At 33.9% G+C, this 24,113-nt stretch overlaps 1 protein-coding gene across 1 annotated transcript in view; it reads right to left on the reverse strand.

The window, feature by feature from the left end:
- Positions 1-892: 892 nt before the first annotated feature.
- The window catches only part of LOC118269725 (suppressor of lurcher protein 1), a 76,497-nt gene continuing 53,276 nt past the window's right edge, over positions 893-24,113 (reverse strand). The window contains exons 5-15 of the mRNA XM_035584987.2: positions 12,568-12,797; positions 11,348-11,504; positions 10,952-11,011; positions 10,795-10,883; positions 10,341-10,460; positions 9,330-9,401; positions 7,097-7,283; positions 6,129-6,319; positions 4,222-4,429; positions 3,500-3,735; positions 893-1,033 (exon numbers count right to left, since the gene is read on the reverse strand). Of these exons, the coding sequence (XP_035440880.2) occupies positions 963-1,033; positions 3,500-3,735; positions 4,222-4,429; positions 6,129-6,319; positions 7,097-7,283; positions 9,330-9,401; positions 10,341-10,460; positions 10,795-10,883; positions 10,952-11,011; positions 11,348-11,504; positions 12,568-12,797 (1,621 nt within the window). The 3' untranslated portion in view covers positions 893-962. The remainder of the gene's footprint in view (positions 1,034-3,499; positions 3,736-4,221; positions 4,430-6,128; positions 6,320-7,096; positions 7,284-9,329; positions 9,402-10,340; positions 10,461-10,794; positions 10,884-10,951; positions 11,012-11,347; positions 11,505-12,567; positions 12,798-24,113) is intronic.

A 24,113-nucleotide genomic window follows, 5' to 3' on the forward strand; every position in this document is an offset into this window, starting at 1 on the left:
ACTAATGCTATTTTTGACCCTACTCGATATCTGCCAGTGACGAACGTATCGAGTGTCATGCTTAGCACGTCCGTCACCCCTGAAATCCTTGGAGAAATCCTCTAAAAGGGTAAGCTATATGAGTTTTTACATTTCAATGATGTAGTGATGTATTATTTAACATTGGGGTAGGTATTGTACACACGATGATCGGTATCAAATCGTTAGTAGACTATGGAGTCTGTAAGAAAATAAATATTTATTTGTGAACTCGAATGGCTTGAAACTTATCAAGTTCCTCATTAAAATTAAATAGTATCGTGAGTGAAGGTCAAAACATATCAAGCATGGCTGCGGTAAGGCGTTGTTTCGAATTGTGGCTACCGCTAGCTGCCAGCGTGCTTACGACGTTGTTTCGCTTGTGCCTGGCGCAGTCGGTGAGCAGTAAGCACGTGGCCCGCGCGCTTCCAGCGAGCAGTCCATCGGCGAGCAGTAAGCACATGGCTATAATCAATTTATTTTCAAACTAACGACAAAATCTTTCTCTATCACCAGACCGAGAAAAGCCGATAACGCATTTGTAACTTCACTGGTAATTTAAAATGTACATATATTATATGGACGGCATTGACCATTTATCAACAGGTTACTGGTCTATTAACTCGATCTTCTCTTTCGATCTAGCAACCCAAAAAACATCTTCATTAGAATTAACTGAGAAATAAACATACAAATCAAGTGAAACTACTTCCATCAGCATTTCTCTCGTGACACAACAGTTACGACTAGCACGAAATATCTTCCTGTCAATTTGGACTGTCACAAACGTCACCGAAGATATTGCTGCGAATGCTCTGTCGTCTTCACGTTTAGTAGTAAAGGTAAAAGATATTGGCAAATAAAATGATAACCCTCAAAAGTAACACTTTAATTTTAATTAAATAATTTCTCTCCGATTTTACAAATTCATTATCTATCTTTCACTATCTGAAATTCCATAGGACTTCGCAAAGACATAGTAGTAGTAGTGATGTTGATATATTACATGTTGTACCTGGAACAAAAATATTTTGAACAAATTAGTCGATTGATTAATGTTTAAAGCATTCATCTCTCCATACACATTTGTCGAATAGTTCGATTAATCGGTTTCAACAATGAAACTGTAATCGAAAATGTTAATACAATAACCGATTCAACAATACTTTGATTATTACACGCTTCGTGCACCGTCAACTAGTTTCATGTCACCAATCAAAATTTTAATTTACTCCCTTGTAATACCGTTGCTATTTCTAAATTCATCATTCGTTAGGGTTGTCCCCAATTCATTTTGCAATCATTACCCTATATCCCTTTAATCCTCTCCCATTTACCCGTAACTAAGAGGATTAGACTAAGCGTCAGGGATTGTGATGAGTGCTTAGTTCTGGCCCTATTAATTAGAAGCACCTGTTTCATCTTGAAATAGATTAAAAATATGCCCAATGAGATTTTTCGGGAATAAGGAAGTAACTGCTATCAGTAGGAGAACAGTTGGTTATGAAGACAATGGAGTTCTCAATTTTAAGTACTTTCTGACTATTTCAATCTTCAATGCACCTGCTGCTGAAGTTACTAACTTTTGACAGTGTTCCTGGTGTAATATTTTATGATTCAGATGGCGTTTAAGTCTCCATTTTCGTCGATAAAGATATTTGAATGGAAACAGTTAAATATCCCTAATAGACTATAAGATGTCTGGTCTGTCTAAGAAACGGGAGAAAAAAAATCTTTTTTTAGCATTGATAAGTTTGACGTAAGGGGGTTATTAAAACCCATGTTGCATTTCTCAACAAAAATAGAATTGTGACACAAAAATATTTTGTACCATTGTATTTGTAGATCGAAGCGATTTAGTTCACTTTGACACAGTCCTACAATCGGCACTTACAATAAAAAATCACCTCCAAAACACTACCACAAAATTTAATTCCGTCTTTAAAATTCTCTTGTTGGTGTCCAAAGTAAATTTGCACTCACGTCTTCATTGTTGGAAGGACGAGGGTACAATGGACATGATTTGAATGGAACTGAAAAGCTATAGCGTTCGGGAGACGGATTACATGCGGCACTGGCCGGCAGTCATCAGATTAGAGGTTTTATGTAGATTTTAGACCAGTTGCGAGCTAACGAGATTCTGGTTAGCATTCGTAGAGAGACTACTGAACTTGATACCGATTTGAGTCTAGCACATGTTTTGTTGTAAATTCTGGTTTGTTACGATAGTGTATTTTGATGTCTAATTGGGATTTATACCTTTTGATGGTTTGAGGTTTTCGAGTTAATCCGTGATCATGGCGCTTGCAACAGTGCCGAAATATCGGAAACTCATAGACATTAATAAACATGATAAATATCCCGACTTAAGTTCTAATGTTAGTTTTTATGGTTTTCTCAAATACTAAATTACATTATGAGTACTATAAAATTTAATTAATTTCGAAGTTTTGATATAAACGCCCATCAACAATGTGTTTTGGAAACAATTTTACGAGTACATTAAGCTGACCATTAAATTTCAAAAATGTTATGTTCAAACTAATTTTAGACTTTATAAACAGTCCCTCAAACAACTGTTAAAAAGTTGTTAAAAGTGTTCTAAATTATTAACTTACAGGGGACAGTTTTTACTGCTGTTAAATTATTTCAAGGCTGAGGTATTAAATTCTCCTCCCTACCACTTTATTTATTTAGTGGAAATCTACAATGAATTTATAGTCCACAGACACATTACAATGTTGTAAAAAACCACAAAGGAATACCTACTTTAAAGCTAAAAAAATTCGTTCCAATTTTCTACTTCAATTTTAATCATGAGCTGAGCCAGCGTTAATGAAAATACTTTACTGAAATACTTTTTTGCCTTGACATGAAATGTCGCCCTCATTGTGTGTATCCCTTTATTTTGACTCACACCTCTTTGTTATAGCCAAGCAAAATTCAACCTTAAAAACCAAAATACGGAACTATACACCATTCATTTAGAATACGTCAATATGTATCTAAACTTCAAGTTTGTCTGCACACCACAACAAAAACACTACCATGGAATGACGCTTCTCCTCGTAAAGGAACATTGAACCGTCTTCAAAGTTTTGCCTCGAAACTCGCAAACTTAATAAGTAAACACTAAGGAAACGGGAATTGTATAAATGGAATAATAATACGCGTTTTGAATTCCTGAGGTGTGCGAGGGAAATGAAGACTGTCATTGGACAATCAATTGTGACGCGTCATCATGTTTACTGATGATTGGTCAATATTTTTTTTATGTCATAATATTGACTCAGGATTTGAAAATGAAATGTTTACTAACCTATTAATAACGATTTAGGGAATAAATATCTTAATAATATTAACTAACGTGATTTTAAGGTAACTTTTTCTGAAGATGGTAAAATTGCTAAAAAATTCTACAATAGCTAGATAACTTAATCATTGCAAAATTTTTACTATCTTAAGGAGACGTAATACATACCTTTATCTATAGAATTAGGCATAGTTATACTATGCATTTCAGAGTCTCTTAGAAATAAGTAGTTGGCCTTAAATCCCGTAGCATCAAGTCTGTCGTTAGACTTGAATGTTATTCTCAAAAAATTCTTCTCTGACGTAACTTGAAGCTCTTTAATCTGTCCACAATGTCTATGACTCTGGGATTGTATCATCTGACTGTAAAACTGGACATAGTCACTCGCCGATACGGCCTCACACCTGTAATTAAGTTAAATTTATTCAAAACCTTCATATAAAACCAGCTGTTAGTTTAAACTCTATTAAAGTTTTATGATATAATAAAAACTAATGATGGACACTTTCATTTTAGAGGGTCCCAGAATTTAAGGGTCTAGAAACTCATTTTATGCTAATCTTTAATTTAAGCCTTTTTACTTTTTTTAGCCTCGATTTTGTCCTTCCATTTTTGCTTCTCGACTGCTCCTATTCATTTTTGTACGCAACTTCTATCTCTCGACGTGTCTTTCAAAGTTCAGCGAATATAAATGTATCCAAATTTTATCAATATAACCTCTTCAAGCTGAGCCTAGATTAGGATGGCTTAGACATATTTATCACCAATCTGTACGCTGTATGAAGCCAATCCGGGTTTGAATAAGTAACCCTCATCAAACCGTTCTTGGGTGCTGACATATTTTATTGAAGACTTTTCTAAATCGAATGGTATTCAAATGAATTACTTACGGGACCACACCTTCGACGTCAAAATAAGTGAAATGCAAATGTACTCTTTCGTTTTCGTTGCCGTAGAAGAAGTAATTGCATTCTGTGTCCCTTGGATAGAGGCCAGGGTGGTTTGGTGACGTCACCACACCCCTCCCCCTTTCACTGCTATTAAATACGAAGGCACATGGAAATTCTAAAAGTTGGCTCCCCGTTGCGATCCCGTAATCTGGAAGTCAAAAACTTTTTACTTTTGTTTTTTGGTGTCCGACGATTTTGGCATAATTGAGGCTTCCCGGAATGGCGATACTTTCGGATATTAATTTACGATATGTTTGTTTCCTGACTCTCCCTCCCAAGCTTGGAAGTTTTGATGAAAAATTCGACGTGTTTTTACTTATAAAAATGGCCAAAAATATTATTTTCTCACCGGTAGTCTAGTTGAAAATGGCTAACGTGATCGAATTTTGGACAATATAATATTTTTATAACTGAGATAAAAAATAACGTTGGTTGGTTTTCAAGATACAGATAACATTTTCAAAAGTCTCAAATATAGGTAGCACATTTGAATTTAAAACTAAAGACAGTCAAAATTGCCAATTCTCCATAAAACAAGTTATACGACCAAGATTTCAAACTGGCACCGATTTGAAAATAAAAAAGCAAGAATGCAACGTCACTGTTTGAAATGCGAACATTCATAAAAATGTGAGGAATTAAGCGTCGACCGCATCAAGAATGATGAGGTAGGAATATGTGTGCTCTGAATTCCTATGTGGAAATAACAAAAGATTATTTAAACGAGCCGCTAGTGTGGTACTACAATCATATAACCGCTGTACATATGTAATTGTTCTGTATATTTGTATAATTGTATACACGGTGTAACAAAAAGGGGGTATACATATCAACCGCACGGTTTCTAGATAACATAACAAACGATACGGGAAGGGTTTTTTAAACTCATCTTTTCATGGAAGGAAGTTATGAATTTTTCCAATACATAAAATTCCAGAAACCGAACATCAAAATTAGATAGATACAAGTACTAGGCGATCAGATTTACAGAAGAAATGTTTCGTAATATTAGCGAGTGTCCCCTGCAGTGTTGTGATACGTTTGTATGGTTTAAAATCAAGAATCATGCGACACCAACTATTTGGTACCAATTCTTTTTTAAACGTATTTTGAGCTGAAACTTTGTGTAGAGATTCTATTCAACCTGTATTCTTCAGTGCTTCTTGATGTATATAGGTATTTTGTTACACGCTGTATATGCTGTACATATAGTTATATTATATGTAATTGTTCTGGTTTTAATCGTTAAAATCATCATTGTATGTACATCATTATTGTGGTAATATACCTACTCTAAATATTGTTTGTGATTAACTGTTTCCTTGTGTGTGTGTTTAGGGAAATTTAGCTACAGTTGTTTGCTATTTACACTACATAGTAAATAGGCATAGAATTTCGATTAAAATTATTCTAATAGAATCACTATACTATGATTTATGTATGGTAATGAAAAAACTGCCTCGTTGGTCGAGTGGTCGCAATTACGACTGGGTGGCAATGGGTTTCGGGTTCGATTTTCGTGTTGGTCAGTGTATTACTGGGCTTTTTCGAGTTTTCGAAAATTTCTCAATAGTAGTAGGCTCAACACATGGGACTTATGAAACAATTGGTGAAAAGTGGGTGTACATTGTACAGTGGCTGGCATTACGTGCCGTAATCTGCATCTCTGCCTACCCTTCGAGGATAAAAGACGTGACGTTGCAATAAAAGCAAAAACATACATATGTTATGTAACTAAATTACAATATCAAGGTCACAAAACTAGACTAAGCCGACAATAAATATCAACCAATACATCACAATAAACCAATACATGACTATACATACAAAATTAAGATAAAAGTTACCTTCAACAAAGGAGTATGATATCTTAAACCCCTTGCTATGTCTCGACGAGTATATCCCACGGAACTCGATAGATAACTTAGGTCCATTCGACATTATTGGCTTCGGTATATCGTTGCCGCAGAATGATGCCATTTTCTCAAGACGACCATCTACATACAAAAATATGTCGAGAGAATCCATACTCTCGCAGCTGAAAGAAAGTGAATTTGTTTATTTTTATATCGTTTTCAGTACTTTGTTTTCGTTTTGTCCTTTCTGTTTTGTTGAGGTAATGTCGTTATTTTGGTGTCATGGCCGCCTTTCGAGGGGTGTTTTTTTTTTTCTTAAATTTGTTTCTTATACGTTTTTGGATTAGATTGTGAGAGGGTTTCGTGTTGTTTGGATGAATTTTCTGATAGATAGATATGTACCTACAAAGATATACTTATTTATTGAATTACATAGCGTTACTATATGAAGATCGCTGATGTTGCATCTGCACCAATACTAATTTATTGCCAATGCACCTAAGACTTTGCAAACTGTTATTTATTCAATAAATTGTAAGAATGATCATCCTATTGTTTGACTTCGACTTGGAATCGTCATTCATAGTATTCATTATGTAATACTAAATTAGAAATTAAAATAATTTAAAATCATTTGTTTATTTTTCGATCCTCCGATCGCAGCAAACGTAAATATTTGAAAACATGTTAAACATGTGTATCTGTATTGCCTCTTTGAAGTTACTTATGCAAAATTTACAACAAGTTAAAGCTTAGAAATATTTTAGATATTAAATGCACAGAGCGATGTTTTATAAAAATGATTTATGGCGCGTTGAACACTAAATATAAACTACAAAGATTACAACAGACTATTTTGCAAATTCGCAATAACATTTTTAGTATGAGAAAACCATAGAAGAGAACCATTTTGCTCAAAGCATCAAATATCTAAAGATCACGTCACGAAAGTAACTTACTCTATAATATTATCTGTTATTCGCTGCAAACTGAAGTCTTCGAATACTAGTCGCACTCTTTCCCTCCCTCGAGCTAAGAAGTCGTAATGACATTGCGTTTTCTGTGGATAAGGGGCTGGGTAGAGTGGCGAGGTCAATTTACCGGTCTTGCTTTTATCACTGCTGAATACTTGATGGCAGGACGAAGCTGAAATGAAGGTGTCACATCACTAATGGAATATGGTCCTATGACAGCACATTAAGCTGCTCTAACATCTTTAATTGATTTGCGACTTTATTACTATAAAATTATGGTTAGAAGTTGACTAAAGTAGTTGGTTAGTTTGGAATTGGATGTTGTACATTAGTAACAGATACTAAATAATATGTTCCTATGACAGCACATCAAGCTGCTCTAACATCTTTAATTGATTTGCGACTTTATCCCTATATAATGATGGTTGAAACTTGTCTAAAGCAGTTTGTTAGTTTGGATGTTGTACATTAGTAACAGATACTAAATAATATGTTCCTATGACAGCACATCAAGCTGCTCTAACATCTTTAATTGATTTGCTACTTTATTACTATGTAATTATGGTTGAAAGTTGTCTAAAGCAGTTTGTTAGTTTGGATGTTGAATATTAGTAACAGATACTAAATAATACGTTCCTATGACATCACATTAAGCTACTCTAGCATCTTTAATTGATTTGCGACTTTATTACTATGTAATTATGGTTGAAAGTTGTCTAAAGCAGTTTGTTAGTTTGGTTGTTATACATTAGCAGCAGATAGTATATGAAAGTGATGTTAGATTTTCTTGATATGCTCCATATACAGAGTGAATTTATTTAGGTAATAAATTATTTTTGCTGTCAAAACGTAATGAGAGTCTTGTAAGTGGTTTTGGATTAGAATTGAGAACATAAGTAATCACAAGTATGAACTCCCTAAAGAGCGGTTAGATATAAATTTCGCCAACGTTGTGTGGAGATAAATAATATATTTTAGTTAGAAAAATGTTTGCAGTAAGTTTTAGTAACCAAACGAGTACGTCAAATACTAAACGAAGACTTAAATGTGAAGAGAATGAAAAACAATGATGTAATAATCCAGAGTAAGTTTACAACGAAAATAACTTAAATATTATGGTACAACATGAAAATACATTTTGATATTCAAATAATAACTTGGCATTAGGGATAAACTGTTCCGGAGCTGCAGACTACCAAACAGGTTTACAGGAGTTCCAGCTCAAAAAGCAAGAGTAGGAATGGGGTGGTTTTTAGTCAGTAAGAGTCTAACACTCTCTCGCTTCGCTCAATGCGGGAGAAGACATAGAAATAATTTGTCGAATTTTGGTGCTAAACAAATACAATATAAGCTTTTCTATTCATTCATTCGACTAGCTCATAAGTTATGACGAGGTTCATAACTTCTTCAAACTATGCATTACTATAAATACGTTTTTCTCCTTTACTCCAGAAGATTCCAATACAAACAGAATCAGAAGTTAATTGAAATAGAAAATATAGCTCCAAGTTAAGTCTGGTTGCATTCTAAAGCCAGTCTTATCCTCTTGTAAGCTACATAAAGTAAGGTTTTCGCTTCCTCCGTATTAATAAATTCTCAAGCAATTTGGCACGATTCTATGAACCAAATATATTTGAGATAAGCTCAATAGAAGATTTAAACTTCACCTTTGGGAAGTCATTTGGACGAGTGGGGTAGAAGTGTTTGTCTTCTTGTTATTTGGTTGTTTAACTAAATGTTTCACATATTTTTGTTAGAAAAGTAACATTATCCACTATTTTACTACATTATTAGGAATCCTACAGAAACGTAACTCTGGAGTATACATAAAAGGTATTTTTAGTTTAGGTACTTAAGCAAACAAATACATTCAATGAACATTATGAACTTTTTTTGAAAGACTAGTGTACAGCTTACTTTATAACTTCACTGCAATATTGCTACCTTCCTACCATTTAAGAGTAAACAATAACCTGAAATTTATATTTTGTAAATACGAATATTATTCAAAATTATATATTTAATTCACAAAATAAAAAAGAAAACTCAGATTTCAATTTGCATCTCTATTCTTCTACAAGCCAAAACAAGCCTTAAAAAGAACGGCAAACAAAGCATTTTACAAAAAGATGCCACTTCAAATAATATATGAGGTGATTTTGTTTAGAAAAACGCAAACTCTGTGTTTTAAAATGGCTACATTATTTGAAGGACTTACTCGCGGCGCTCACTGCCGGCCCTAAGCCGGATATTGCCTCCGTTGTACTTGATTTCTTATTAATATCCCCATCTGGTGAGAAAGAGAATATTATTGTGGTACACTTTATTATTAAATTTTATAAAGTATAAAATGAAATAGCTAGCTATTCATTGGCAGCATGACTGCCTCGTTGGTCAAGTGGGCACAAGACGTGTGACTGCTGGGCAAGAGGTGTCAAACCCGACACTCCTTGTCCGAGTTTGCTGATTGCAAAGTATTGCTGGGTAGTTTTCGGCATTTCGAAAAATTTTCAGCAGTAGCATGGAGTCTGGAATTGTTTCCAGGCAATAGGGTCACCCCCTATTGCATGGGACTTATAACACAAATGTTGGAAAGTGACTGTACATTGTATAGTGGCATTACGTGCCGGAATGTAATCCTCTGCCTACCTCTTTGGGGATAAAAGGCGCGATAATAAGCCATCGGTAGTTGTTACTGTTTGAAATTGAGGGATAAATAAACATAACTATATAGAATACGTACATATTATAATGTTACGTATACAGTGTCTATCGCTGCATTGGTATTACTCGTATGTGCTCACTACGGTATTGCAACGCATTGATTAATACATGTACCTACTGTATGTGTATTCCATTAACCGATAGAATAAATATGAATTCAAATACGTCCATTTATCCACCTGGTAATACGTATTTCATGCAATACTAGACTTAAATTATAGTTAAAGTTATATTACAAAGAATATCTGATAATTGTTCGGCTTCACCCGCTATTAAATGGGACTTATAACACAAATAGTGAAAAATGGATATACCTACATTGAATAGCGGCATTACGTGCTGTAAAGTGTACTTCTGCCTTCCCCTTCCGGGATAAAAGGGTGACGTTATAATATGTTCGGCTAGTACCCTTTCCATAGCAACTCAGAACTCAGTCTTATTCATTTTATTGTAAACTCATTTGAATTCAGTTTTTGATACAATAACTATGACATGCTTACTAAACCTGTGTTTGAGTCGTCTTCCATTTGGAACTGGTATCTTGCTTTGAATCCTTGTCCGGGGAGATCGGAGTTAGCGGTGAATTGCACCAATAAGTCTGGTCCCGTTGACAGAATCTCATATCCTGGATAAACAGATATAAAACATTATGTATGTAATGTAATTTCTCTAAAAGTTCAAGATTACAGTTAGTATGACTAATTATTACAAAGCAATTTGAGTGTATTTATCGATTTTCTGCTCTAATTATTATTCAATAAGAAATAATCACTATGCTACTATCTTAAACATTTCACTCGATAGATATCTTCGAACACACTACCAACCTTGAACTGATTGTCAATCAGAAAGCAACAAATATATCACAAACAGCCACATTTTCCTCCACATCACACGTCAAGATAAAATACAGTGAAAGAAATCAGGTTCCATTCAGAGAAATCCAAAATAATTCGTACCTACGGCTTCGTTACAAAGCATTGCAAGGACCGGCGCCGTCGAAGTCCGTCCATCGAACACTTTTATTATGTCGGCACGATTGAGGCAACTGGAAAGTAGAAAAGTTATAACACCAAGGAAAAGGACGCTTTACTAAAGGAATGAACTTCTAAATACCTCTCGTCGCCTTTCTGAAGGAACGATTCTTCGAAAACTAACTTGATCCTTTCGTTGTGCCTAAAACAGAACGGTATTGAAGTGCTTAGCAACGCTAGAAACTTATTAGATTTCTACTCGAATTGAGGTTTTGAATAAATTGTCTTCGAATCGAAGAAGCTATGTAAATTGTTCACTAGTAATCACAAGACCAATTTTCCAATTACAGTTTTTGATAACGTATCTGATCGTTTGTGAAATCAAATGCCAATTACTATCATAATGAAGTTATTTTCATTCATTCTATCTCTATTATCTATTAATCTTTGCTATAACTTTGGTACAAAATATCACCACGTTCAAAATGTATCGCGAAAATATACGGGGCATTCAGCACAAAATCCATGACACACTCACCTTGCGCTGAAGTGATAAGTACACCGCACGTTACTAGGATAACTCGACGGATATCTTGGGCTATACAGCCGTCCATGAGCCGGTCTGTTTGGCTGAGAATGGAAGACATAATCACACCACGTCTCGGCCACTTGTACACCGTCTGTCTCGAAATTTCCTAGGAAACGAGGTACAAGTTTTATAAATTGGAAAACTTTAGAAATCGATGAATGGAAGTCGATCTGTTACGTGAGTGAAATGTTTGTTTGTTTCGTGTTTTTTTTTTTTTGCGAGTGACTTTTTGTGCGTGTCTTTTGATAGGTGTTTGGGAAGGGGTATCTCTATCTACGTTTGTTTTATGTTTAGTGCCAGTGGTTCGACTTTTATCGAATGAAACTAATGTAACATAAGATCACATCTGTTTGATAGGAAGAAAAGATGCGTTAAAAGTAACGTACTTTTTTCAAATAATCATTTATACGAAGATTTTACTATATCTGTATCTAAGTTCAACCCAATTTTATAACGTAAAGAAATAAAAATGTTATATTATATATACAGCTAATAAAAAAAGTTACAAATCCCTTGTTCATTTCCCCCAAAAGAAACATCGCCCAAGCTGTTGTGGCTTGAACGAAATTAATTGATATATTTAAGGTAACCAAACCAGACACTGATTTGATCAGACAGAGATGGACAGCGAAGGACGGGGGCGATTGACTGTAATAAGAATTAATGATCACAGAGTAAAAACTTTATGGATCAAATAAACGAAGTTTGGAATAAAATGAGCAGTTTATTAACGAATATTTTTGTTCTGTACCCCGAAGTATAAAGTTTTAAGTGCTTTAATTGTTTGATTCATTATTGACTGGAGTGTTTTGCGAGTTGGTTTATTATTGTCATTTGGTTTAACAGCGAAGCTATTGCTTTAATGGGATGTGAGAACTGAAATTTTATTGTCTACCTTTACGAGTGTGATCAAGCTGTCGAATCGAAAAAAAAAGTCTGTTTTCAACGATAAACCTCACGGGTTAAACTCTTGATGAAAAATGATGAAGTTGCTGATGCATTTTTAATATGCCCAGGATAAGCATGAAAATGTTTTACTATGTTTCGTGTACAAGCCGAGTTTCACGCTTCTTAAATGATATTTCTTTTCGTAAACTCTTTTGTTTTATCTTAGAATTTTTTATACTTATATTAGTAGTTAGTACCTAATGAACAAAACTTATACTTACTTCTATCTATAAACCTGTAATTCCCAACAAAACCAGTGGCATTAGTGGCTTTGATTCCTGTGTGAAGTTCTAGCACCAGGAGTGGTCCATGGGAGTACAATGCAGGTGGAGCATCAGCTCGGCTTCCACAAAGGACTCTCGACCATGCTGAGTACTCGTTCACACCGGGCGGCCCTGGACCATGGACCCCACCTTCTGAGTATACCTTCAGGTAGTCTCCTCGAATGCATCTGTGTAAAGAAAGTTTATGGTTAAGAAATGTTTTGTGACGGGATATGAAATATTTAGTCTAGTCTTGATGTCAGAGATAGTAAATAATACCAAAAGTAAGATAATAAATCTAAATTAGTAATGTGTTGAAACAGTTCTAGAAAATGTAACTGTTCTCGGTGTTATGAATGAGTATTTCTTAATTAATTTTCTGATCTACATAGATATTGATCTGACTCCGCTATCTGATAAAAGTTCTTAACACTCACACACCAAGTCTTAATGTATAATTGAAATAACTATTTAATTAATATAATACAAAAACTCTGTCAAAATACAATAAACTTATTAACAGTTGAAAACTAACTTGCAGTAAATTAATTTGGAAAACAAAAACTTTCAATACAACAAAAAGAAATACTATTATACAACGAACATGATGTGTGCAAAATATAATATTTTCTCGTTAAAAATGAATGAAGTAATATTTTTGGCAACTTAAAAAGTCATAACATAAAAATATAAAATTCAGTCAATTGTTTAACATTTTCCAACAATGATAATGCCTGCGATTTACGAAAATACCTTTTTTATGATTGTCGTTTTAATCCACATGAATGACATTCGTTTGTTTGGACGAACGTGCGCTTCAATTTGTTAATTGAATCCTATTTTCAGGCAGTAATAAATATAACATACTGACTTTAATTTTTTAAATATGTTGCTATTAACTTAATGTTATAACGTCGCGCCTTTTATCCCGAATGGTAGGCAGAGGTGCTAATTACGGCACGTAATGCCGCTACATAATGTACACCCACTTTTCACCATTTGTGTTATATGTCCCATGTAATAGGGGTGATCCGATGTATTAATTTATTTTGTGTTAACTTAATATACCTATGATTGATGACCTATGATGACATTCATTGTTAGATCACAAGTAAGTAAAAGTCGGAGCTACGGACTAAGTACCCAGCGGGTTTACTGAGGCTCCGGCTCAAAGAAAAGGAGTAGGAACAGGGTGGATTTTAGTGAGTAAAAGTCTCACACTCTCACTTGCCTCATGGATGATTTTCATCCTTAAAAAAAGTAAAAGTATGTAGAGTACCTAATCTATTCCACACCATAAAAGGTAAGAGTTTTATAAAAGATATCATAATATATTACACTTCATTTATTACGAATAGGCTAACTTCATCACACCTCATTTGCGAAAAGGCTAACTTTTCCATTACAAAATTTCTAAAAAAGCACGTAGTTTATATTTCAAAGTGACTGAAATCACTTCAGCGTCAACCCTTTTAAAGCCAGGTCGACAGCTGAGGCTACCTCTTCCATAAGCCTAATATAATCCTTTAGAACTACTCTACACTTGAATAGTGTCCTAGTGCCTGTATTTTTAGACCCGCTATTAAGTACGTAACATAAATCCACGTTAGGTATTTATTCCCTAAAAGAGTAAATGTAGGTTAAAATGATGTAGCAGTTTTTGTTAGTGAGATTATGAATTCTACTGGGGATGAATCTATGGCCACCATTCAATGGAAATTGTTTTATACTTCGTGTTATTACGAAAATAGAACACACAGGAATCAAATAACACTTTATCCTATAATTATAAGAGCGTATTTCTTTTTTAAAAGGCCGGCAACGCAACTGTGACTTCTCTGGTGTTGCGGATATCCATGGAAGACATTGATCGCTTACCATCAAGTGACAAAGTTTGCCCCTTATTCCATAAAAAAAAAACAATCCTAGCCGTGACCGAGATCCCTTGCTAGACTAGATAGTCTAAAGCAACAGACTAAACAATACAGAAGAAGAGAATCAAACATTTAAGTAAGAGCTTGTTCAACAATCTTACTTACAACTACTAGGCAGTCATGAAAGTAGAACTTACAAATTACATCACAACCAGATTCCGCAGTCACTAAGTGCGGGCGAAATGTCATTACTTCGGCTGGATGTACAACTTTTAACATAAAACTTACACTAATACACTATGACCGGACACTTTTAGCCACTAAACCGTTTAGTACTTGGTGAAACCTCTTCAACTTTGCTGCGATCCTGGTACATTGTCGAGTTAGGTGCGCCGTGACTGGTACTTCTTATGGCTTTTCTAGTGGTACACGACTTGCTAGTACAATGTAGAGAAATAGAAGCAGATATAAACGACACTTTAAGATGGTCTATTGTGAAAGAGGTAAAGATATTGTTGTTTCTTTTATTATTTTGTTTAATGTTTAGCTTATAAGAAGACTTTCTTTAAGCCGTTAGTAACTTGGCATTTTACCTGTATTTGACATTCCTATCTTAAAAATATAATGTCTAATAATAAAAAGCCATTACAAAGTTTTCGTACAATTTGACAGTCAAAATGATTATTTGTAAATACTTTTTATATCTCACAGATTAAACTAAACTAACGATAAAACAGCAATGCTATTAACACAGAAGCTGCTCATCAACGCCTTTATTAAAATCCCTTTAATTTCAATTCAAACTTCTGAATCAAAATTATTTTCATTAATAGCAACCAGATTGTCGTCCAGTAAGAGTTTTGGGAGTTGAAAACATTTGGTCGAGGCGATAGTTTTAATGAATTTAGTTTTCGATATCACATCCAAATTTGTATTTCATTATTAAATACATTTAGGTAACTATTTCGTACTCCGTAGAGACTGTTTAATTGTTTAGCAATTAAACGTATACCGCCATGTTTGCTGTTGATTGGAGTAATAGAGGTAAATATGGAATATCTCTAGGGAAACGCGAAATAGAATTTATTTAGTGTACATTGAACAACGTAATGTTTATTGTGTGTAAGTTAAAATAGACAATTTTTATATTGTATATACTAGTAAACAAGCAGACACATCACCTAATGGTAACCAATTGCCACCGCTTATGAATATCCGAAACACCAGAGGCATTACAGGTGCATTGCTGGCCTTTTAGGAATTAATAGCGCACGTATATAAAGTAGGAACCACTTTATTCCAGTAATATTATGAGTCCAATGTAACTTTTGACTTCATCAAGATTTTCCCAAAAACATTTGAACACTCTCAATAATCCTTTTACCGCAACCAGAAATTGTACTAAAGCATCCTACTGGGCAGTCGTACTTATGACACGACCACTCGACAAATAAATAACAATGTTAAACGTGAACAATCATTTTCTATACAAGATTAATTAAAAACCAAATCCAATATACAAACCCTTTGGAGCACAAATCAAAATGGCAGCCATCAAATAAAAAAAGGAATGTTGATCAAATAATTAATAATAATTATTAAAAGTCTGACATAACAAAAACAACGGCAACACGGAACCGAAGCATTTCACCGCGGCCATTTTTTAATTAACGAAAAAAAAAATTCAAAACGTAAATTCAATTTGTGGTTTTATTCTGTAGCTGCTTACAACACTTTTTTTAGCGCTGAATAAATCAACGTGTCATAACGTAACAAACGGACGATGTTTAAATTAATGTGGATGTGATATTTATTTTTTATGGTATGACAATCAGTTTTCAATACAAGATAGAAACATACATAGCTACACTTTGGAACGAGCACCAAGCTTCAATGACGGACACACTGACTATTTATTTGTTGACATTTCAAAAGTACTTATTTACCGTTTAATTGGAACACATGATTTGACTTTTGAAAGAGAAATTATGTTTTATTTTAATCCATAAGTTATTGAGTTTTTTTTGCCTTGCATTTACAGTACATGAATCCTACTGTCAGTTGACTGTATATCGTTGACTATGAGCATGATTTTCACATATTCTTTAGTGGGTAAAGAGATTTTAGAACTGTTGCTCCACATGAAACGCTGATTTTGAAGTAAACAAAAAAAAACAACTTGGCATTATTCTCATTCAAAAAAATTCAAACCAATGTGTTTTTACGAAGATACACAATACGAAATTAAAAATGGCATCCAATATTAATATTCTTCGAAAATAAAACATTTTCGGCATAAACAATTCAAAGGTTAACATTTTCGAATCATTCACCTTTAGCGATATAGGCAGGATAAAAAAAAAACAAACCGACCGAGTTCATGTTAATTTGAAACCTACATTTATACCGACAGAACAAAATACATGCTACAATATAGACAACGACGGCAGATCAAGCTACACTTTGCTTTTATATCCTGACCTTTCATATAACAGTAAGTCTATCCATTCCGAGGTCAGTTTATTCTGGGATTGTATGCTTCAGTATAGACAGCGACACATCAAGTTATACATTTCCTGCATATCCTGACCCTTTACGGAACATCAAGCCTATCCATCCAGAGGTCAATTTATATTGGTTTTATGGCAGAGTACCGTTTGTTCGTACACGCAGTTTAATCTCATAACATGGCCTGTACAAATGAGTTTCTTTTTGTATGTTACGGTTGAGCATTCAATTATACCGCTTCGAATAACATTGTTGTGTCAATTATTCATTTTTACGCCTAGTCTATTTATGAGTGTGGTTATTTTGTCATCATCAAGTCTGAAATTCACGGCAGCGTCAAGTAACTTTATCACTCAGTAGATTAAAAAACAAGGATCAATGGATGTTGGCTTACATTCGATGGGTTCTCTGCCTGGCAGATAAGTTCATTCCACCTTCTTAACATTTCTATGATATTCTCAATGATGTCGTGGTGACCTGGAAGTTTATGACGCCTGGCTTCGAAACCTACCCACGGCAAAGTACCAATGTGACATTTTCCGAGTTATATGTGCTTTCTTAGATAAATTTAGATACCACGGACGGGTCATGGTGAAGGAAAACATCGTAAGGAAATCTGATTTTGAAATCGCCAACTCACATTACGTGGTGATTAATGATGTGATGTGTGTCCAACAGTCAATTTATGGCATCTGTCAGAAAGAATAAATAGGAGAAAAACATTAAGACAGGACAGAAAAGCACAGAAAATTAAAAGCAAAAATTATAGATTATCACCAAAATGTAAATTCTGGTCGCTTCAAAGGTAAAAATTAAATTATCTACCATCGAAGTAAGATTACAAATACTAAGTTTTAAAGTAGATAATACTTTTATCTTACACTAAGTACCTGCAAAGCGTCTACTAACGTTCCCTCGGATGCGGAAACTTATTCAGCGCCATTTTCCATAAAGTTGACAGTGATAAAGTTAGAACAAATCATTATTCTTTATGATTTAAATTTACATCGGCGATGTTGAAGCAAGAAATTGTAATTCTGATTAATGGTTCTTATTACGGGGATAAACTCAGAAAGCGTTATAATATGACGACTGGTGTTATATTGTCTAAATGAATATAAAATATTTCGCCTATAAAGAGCTTATATGTATTGTATTATATGCAATAAGGTCTTTGACGAGGTTATTTGATGATTTACAAGACATGGGAGGGTATATAATCATAAGCAGTATACGCGGCAATTATATGTAAAACGCATCAAAGAAAATTAATAATTAATAAACACGTCGTTAATAATGTAAAGTGTTTTGGTCCTTTTTGCTTTTACGTAAATAGAATCCATAATCAGTAAGGCAAGAAATAAAAATAATAAAATAAAAAGTATAACAATGAAATTTAAAAAAATGAAATATGATATGACAAGTATTATAAGCGTTTAAGGATTTATATTCCCACCTTTAGCCAAATTTCACTCACAACTGAAGCGAGAGGTCGGAAACGTAATCATTTTCCGTCAGATTATACCCTGATACCTTGCAAGACACAAAATGGAAAAATTAAAATGATATAAGAAAGAGAAAAAAGATTCACGAACACAGACAGACATTACGTCAAATGTAAGTAAAACAATAAATCTTGTGAAGTGAAAACATTTTAAATATTATGTTCAAATTCCCACAAAGGACATTAATTTTTTCTTCGAAGAATAAAAAGCTTGATACTATGAAATTTTAGGCTATTATAACAAGTTCTTAGAATAGAACCTAATTTACTTGTCAAGCTAGGTCTAGCTAAGTAACTTAACCTTTCTTTAATGTGAAACTAATTGTAATACTAGACACAGTCATTATTAAAGCATTAGCAAGTAGACTAACAGAGGAGGGAATACAAAACAAATGAAAATATAATAGCTGTGGTTTCAATATTTGCCAAACTTGAAGAGAATGCCACTCATAAATTAGCACGTTCAGTTTATATGTCGTCTACGTGACAAAGGAATAATGTCCTTATTATGCCAGTCCTTAGTCATAATTTGCAAACGTATTCAAGAGGCGCGTGGAAAATATCGACTGCTTTGTAGGTTTAATACTAACACATGACTTGAGTAGTTTGGGTTTCTTGTTAGCTTTTGGTAGATTCGATTTTTATTGGAGTGAACTGAGTGTCGAATATAAATATTAAGTGGTGCATTACTTTATGTAAAACGTCATCAATAAATTTAACATTCGATCACGAAAATTTGCAAAAATATCATCGTAAATACAAAATTTAATTAAGTAACCAATATTTAAATTTTAACCCTTATTAAAATGCGGTTTCAGTAATGAAATGTCTCATCCCAAGAGACAGTCCGCCACTGATGTGCAAAATGGAATCAGCAAAAATGTGTCAATTTGCAATAATATTTTGGCAACACCACTCCAGTCTCTTAATTCGGTAGCTTCGATATATTAATTAATGAACTTCACAATGTTAAAATTTATGTAAAAACTTTCATATTGTGGACACGGTTTATTAGTTTAATTCAAGCGAGACTGAACCGATACGGTGTGCACTGTAAACTGACTCCCATTTGTTGCCCCAATCCACTCATTTATTATTCATTTTTGCATTTCCACAAATTGTATAGCCAACAGCGTGACTTGACTTTGTTCCGTCCATATCCATATAACCGTTTTCTGGCAATGGCACGGTCATATAAGCATTGTGTGCGAATTCATAGGCACAACTGTACTATACAGCACATTATGCGCTGTTCCCGTTATTTTATGTTATTGCAGTCAAGACACAATGTCCATTGCTAGCCCCTTTGGGAATAATTTATACTGGTAACCTTGCGGAGAAAGCGACGTCACCAGAACTATAAATACTTCACGCGAAATCGGGTGGAGAAACTTTTCTATCAATCTTACGTTGAGGTCAGGGTCGTCGGTTTACTACCAAAATTTTGTGAGCATTTCATCAATATGCTACTGAGCTCTATATTTCTTTCACCTTTTATCATTCTCTCACTTTCATACTTCTATTTAAATGAAACTTTTAATAAAATATAATTCTCATCAAAAGCAACAACCGTGAAAGTAATGGCGGGTCTTTGCCCTTCGGTAGGATTGCGATTTGAGATAAAAAAATGAAGATGAGCCTTATTTTTTTCCTTATTACTTTTTATCTGCAAAACGTCACCCTCATAGGACATTCTATCTGGTCTAAAAATCTAGAACAATAGCTTTGGTGGTTGCCTTGTTGGATAAACTACGTTAGTGGACAACGATATTACTCCGGCCTTGTAAATTATTAGTTTGGCTCTGCCCAAATATTCATGCACGATGGTTTGTAGTTGTATCAGATCCCACAAAACATGAAATCTGACAACAATACGAAGCGTTTATTGTTATTCACACACGTTCCCCTGTACAACATCGCATAACTTCGTTGTCGCTACAATAAAGCTGGATATTGGATTTTATGAAGGTAAACATTGGTACCCGTCTTGTTCTGTTGCAGCTTCCTGCAAATTTACGAGATCGTATGTCATATCGATAGCCGGTTCGAGGTTTTGTATTCCAATGACCTCGACATCGGTACTTCGTGGTATTTAGTACCGTAGCAGTTGATATACGAAGTGTGTAATTGGGGTTCGAATTACTTCCTACACGTTTACACGTTATAGTTCATTGGTAGATTGAAAGGTGAGATTATATTGCTGATGTTTCTGTATCTAGACGTTGTTGCTCTAAAGCACATAGATATGTTATAGTTAACAATTTTGTCTGAAAATAAGAACTATCTATCTTACCCTTTTAAAAAATATGAAATTTACATACATATATACATAACCTCACGCCTGTCTCCCATGGGGGTAGGAAGAGACAATGGAATGGAAAAATATGAAATGTCTTCATATATAAAATCAAGTGACAAAAATATGGTATCAAAACAGAATGACATCAAAAACAGGACGAAGATGGATAGTTTCCATACTTTGTTATATCTTTTTGGAAAGTTTCCTAATATAACAGCTTAAGTTGTTGATTTATTTTGTTGGTTCTGAGTATTTGCTCAAGAAAGTGACAAAACTATTTGATGGGATCAAACAAGAAACAACATTAGAGGTTGACAGGCTGTTGACAATGTTAATGTAGAATCGATAGAACAGCTGCAATGTCATACACCCAACACTCATATATTTCTCGAAAACAAAGTCAAATAGCAGTAGACACATACTTTTCCACTATTAGATTAGTTCCCAAAGGAATTTAATATGAAAGAAAAAATAAAATGAGTATGGAATATAAAGTCAAATTCAATACCATACATTTTATTAAATATCCACGCAATATGAATGCAATGGGCGCTAGTGTTGCAACTCAACAGAACAAAATTTCACAATATAAATGTCACAATGTTCACAAATTTCAATCGATTAGAATCGGGTTCAAGAGTCGAGATCGAGAAAATCGTATTGTATTGTAAATATAATATTCTTAATCGATTTTTAACTCAAATGTTAGTATGTATTTTATTATCAGCATAAACAAGTTTGATAAGATCTATGTATGACCAAACCACAACCAACTATACGGTCCTCTAACTAAGTCTACGTTTTATTTACCTCCTCTTTAGTTCCGACTACAGTTTCTTACTAGTTTTCTCTAAGGCAATTTTCTAAGAGTTTCGAAACGAAGATAAAAAGTTAGTCGGTGTGTACCTACGCAATTATCAGATCTCTGGGTCTATTGTCAAGTCTGTTACATAAGAGCCCTCTAGGATTCTAATAAGAGGAAAGTTTCCTCTGTAGACTCCTTTTCTACTTTTGTTTATTCTATCAATATTTATTAACGATTCCTTCGTTTCTTGGTTCGTTTGTTTTTTGAATTCTTCTTTAAGTTTGTGGTGGCAGTTTCTTGTAGTGTTTCTGTGGTTAGGTATTTAGAAAACTTGGCAAATGGCCACTGATTACTAATTTTAAATGTTGTGTTTTATCATGCAACGTCACGCCTTTTATCCCCGACGGGGAAGGCAGAGGTGTACATAAATACTTATGTGCATCGTTTGTTTAGTATCCTTTAAAAAAAATCTATATTACTTCTTTACTTTGTCTTATTTTTGTTCCAAAGGCAGTTCATATATAATTGGTACACGCATCTTTGCCTACCATCACAAAGAAAGCCTTATACGTATGTATGTTGTTACATATTATTATTCTGTTCTATTTTTGTTCACAGTCCTTTATTACATCCACGTGTATAAAACTGGCTACAAAATTTTGATTAAATAGATTCAAAGTTTTAATAGATTTATAGCAAAATATATTTATACACGGGTAGTGAATAAAGGGTTCTCAATTAAACACGTTAACCTTTTGTTAGTATCTATTATCTTAGGTACTATAACAAAAAGACTGACCGATTCTATTTCATTAATTTTAGTTTAAATTCTTATTAAATGATTACAATTTAATTTGTAATATAAAGTAACGAAATAATGGGAAGATAGATTCATTAAATTAAATTGAGCAAGAAAACATTTAATCTTTGACAATTCTGTATAAATATAGGAACAATTTAATTATTATTATTATTTGGTTGGCTTCAAAATGGCACTCAAGATGGTTACTTGCAAATAAATGGTGCGATTTTAATTGTACCAAGCCATTTGACCTTTGCTCATAACATTTCCACCATTTCCATTAACAGTTAGAATATTATAATAGAAATGGATTAAAAAGACAACATTAGAAGAACAAAAAATAATAATCGAATATCCGTTAAGCGAACATCACAACTGTAAATACCTATTTAAATACCGTAAAACCAACAGATATAAAAGTTAATGGTGAACCTAAATAGCTTCCTTATTAGCAGTTAAAAGTTAGAGATCAGCCAATGGATTTCGTGTTTCTTTTAGATGTAGGTAAAGTTCAAAGTTGAATAAAGAAACCTAAAAAATGTGGAAATTGGTAGAGGTAAAAATATATGTACCTATTTCTAGACTGTGTTTTGGATGCCTAGATGAGTGTTAGTCATGTTAGTTATGGTTTCAAAGCCAAAGGCAAAGTCAAAGTAAAATACAAATTTTTGAAATGTCAACAAATAAAAGAAATAAATAATAGTCAGTCTGACCAGTTTAACGAAAAACGAATTTTCGTACGATACTTTGCAGATTTCGTACTACAATTCCATTTATTGCGAACTTTCGTGAACAAAAATGAACGAATGAATAAATAGGTTTTAGACCTATTGGAACGAGCGTTCCAAAGTGTAGTTTAAAAGTATCGGACAGTGAGTATAGACAGGCAAGTTAGAAGCGAGAAGGTGTAAGCTTATTCGAGGAGTACATTCAACAGTGTCAGTCAGCGACACAAGGTTCATATTTCGATCAAAGGCCTCGTTGATTAAGTTATCCAATTTCAAAATTCTGAGTATTACAATCTCGGCTAAGCGTGACAATTTAGATCGCCTATCACAATACAGTTGTAATAGCATTACCAAGAATCTTGAACAAACACCAAACAATTTCAATCTTCGTATAAATTAGATTACAACAATACAACCAGCATCAGACAGGCTAAACTATTCAACAACATTAGTAAGTACGACGACTTTAATTCATCTCGTTTACACAATCATGTCATGAAATATGATGGTATGTTAGTCAAATTACAGCCGCAGGTGTATTCTGGTACCGACTATGATTGATGATCTTCGCATGACGGATGATGTGTATCGCTTACATATTATTCACGTAAACTGCGTCCCGGGTCTGCTGCAAAGAATGTGATATTAAATAAATTGGCAGAGTAATGATGCCGTGTTGTGATAAGGATAAAGATTTTTATAATGTGCTTGGGAATATTTTACTTAAGCTTCGCGACGTCATAATAAAGGTTGGGGTGGATGTCGTGGAGATTTATGGCCTTTATACATGTTAGTGCATAAAGTTTGTGCTCTTTTCTTCATGAGTTTTCTCGTAAAATGTTGGGAGAGAATTGGATTTCGTTGAAGATACTGGATTTTTGTAGGTTATGCTATCATATAGGTATAAGAAATCTTCACAAAATAACTTTTAAATCAAGTGCAATTTTCTTAACATTTCACGAAATTCCCCCAAAATCATGTCAT

Source organism: Spodoptera frugiperda, chromosome 30, assembly GCF_023101765.2.
Source record: "Spodoptera frugiperda isolate SF20-4 chromosome 30, AGI-APGP_CSIRO_Sfru_2.0, whole genome shotgun sequence".
NCBI classification, from domain to species: Eukaryota; Metazoa; Arthropoda; class Insecta; order Lepidoptera; family Noctuidae; genus Spodoptera; species Spodoptera frugiperda.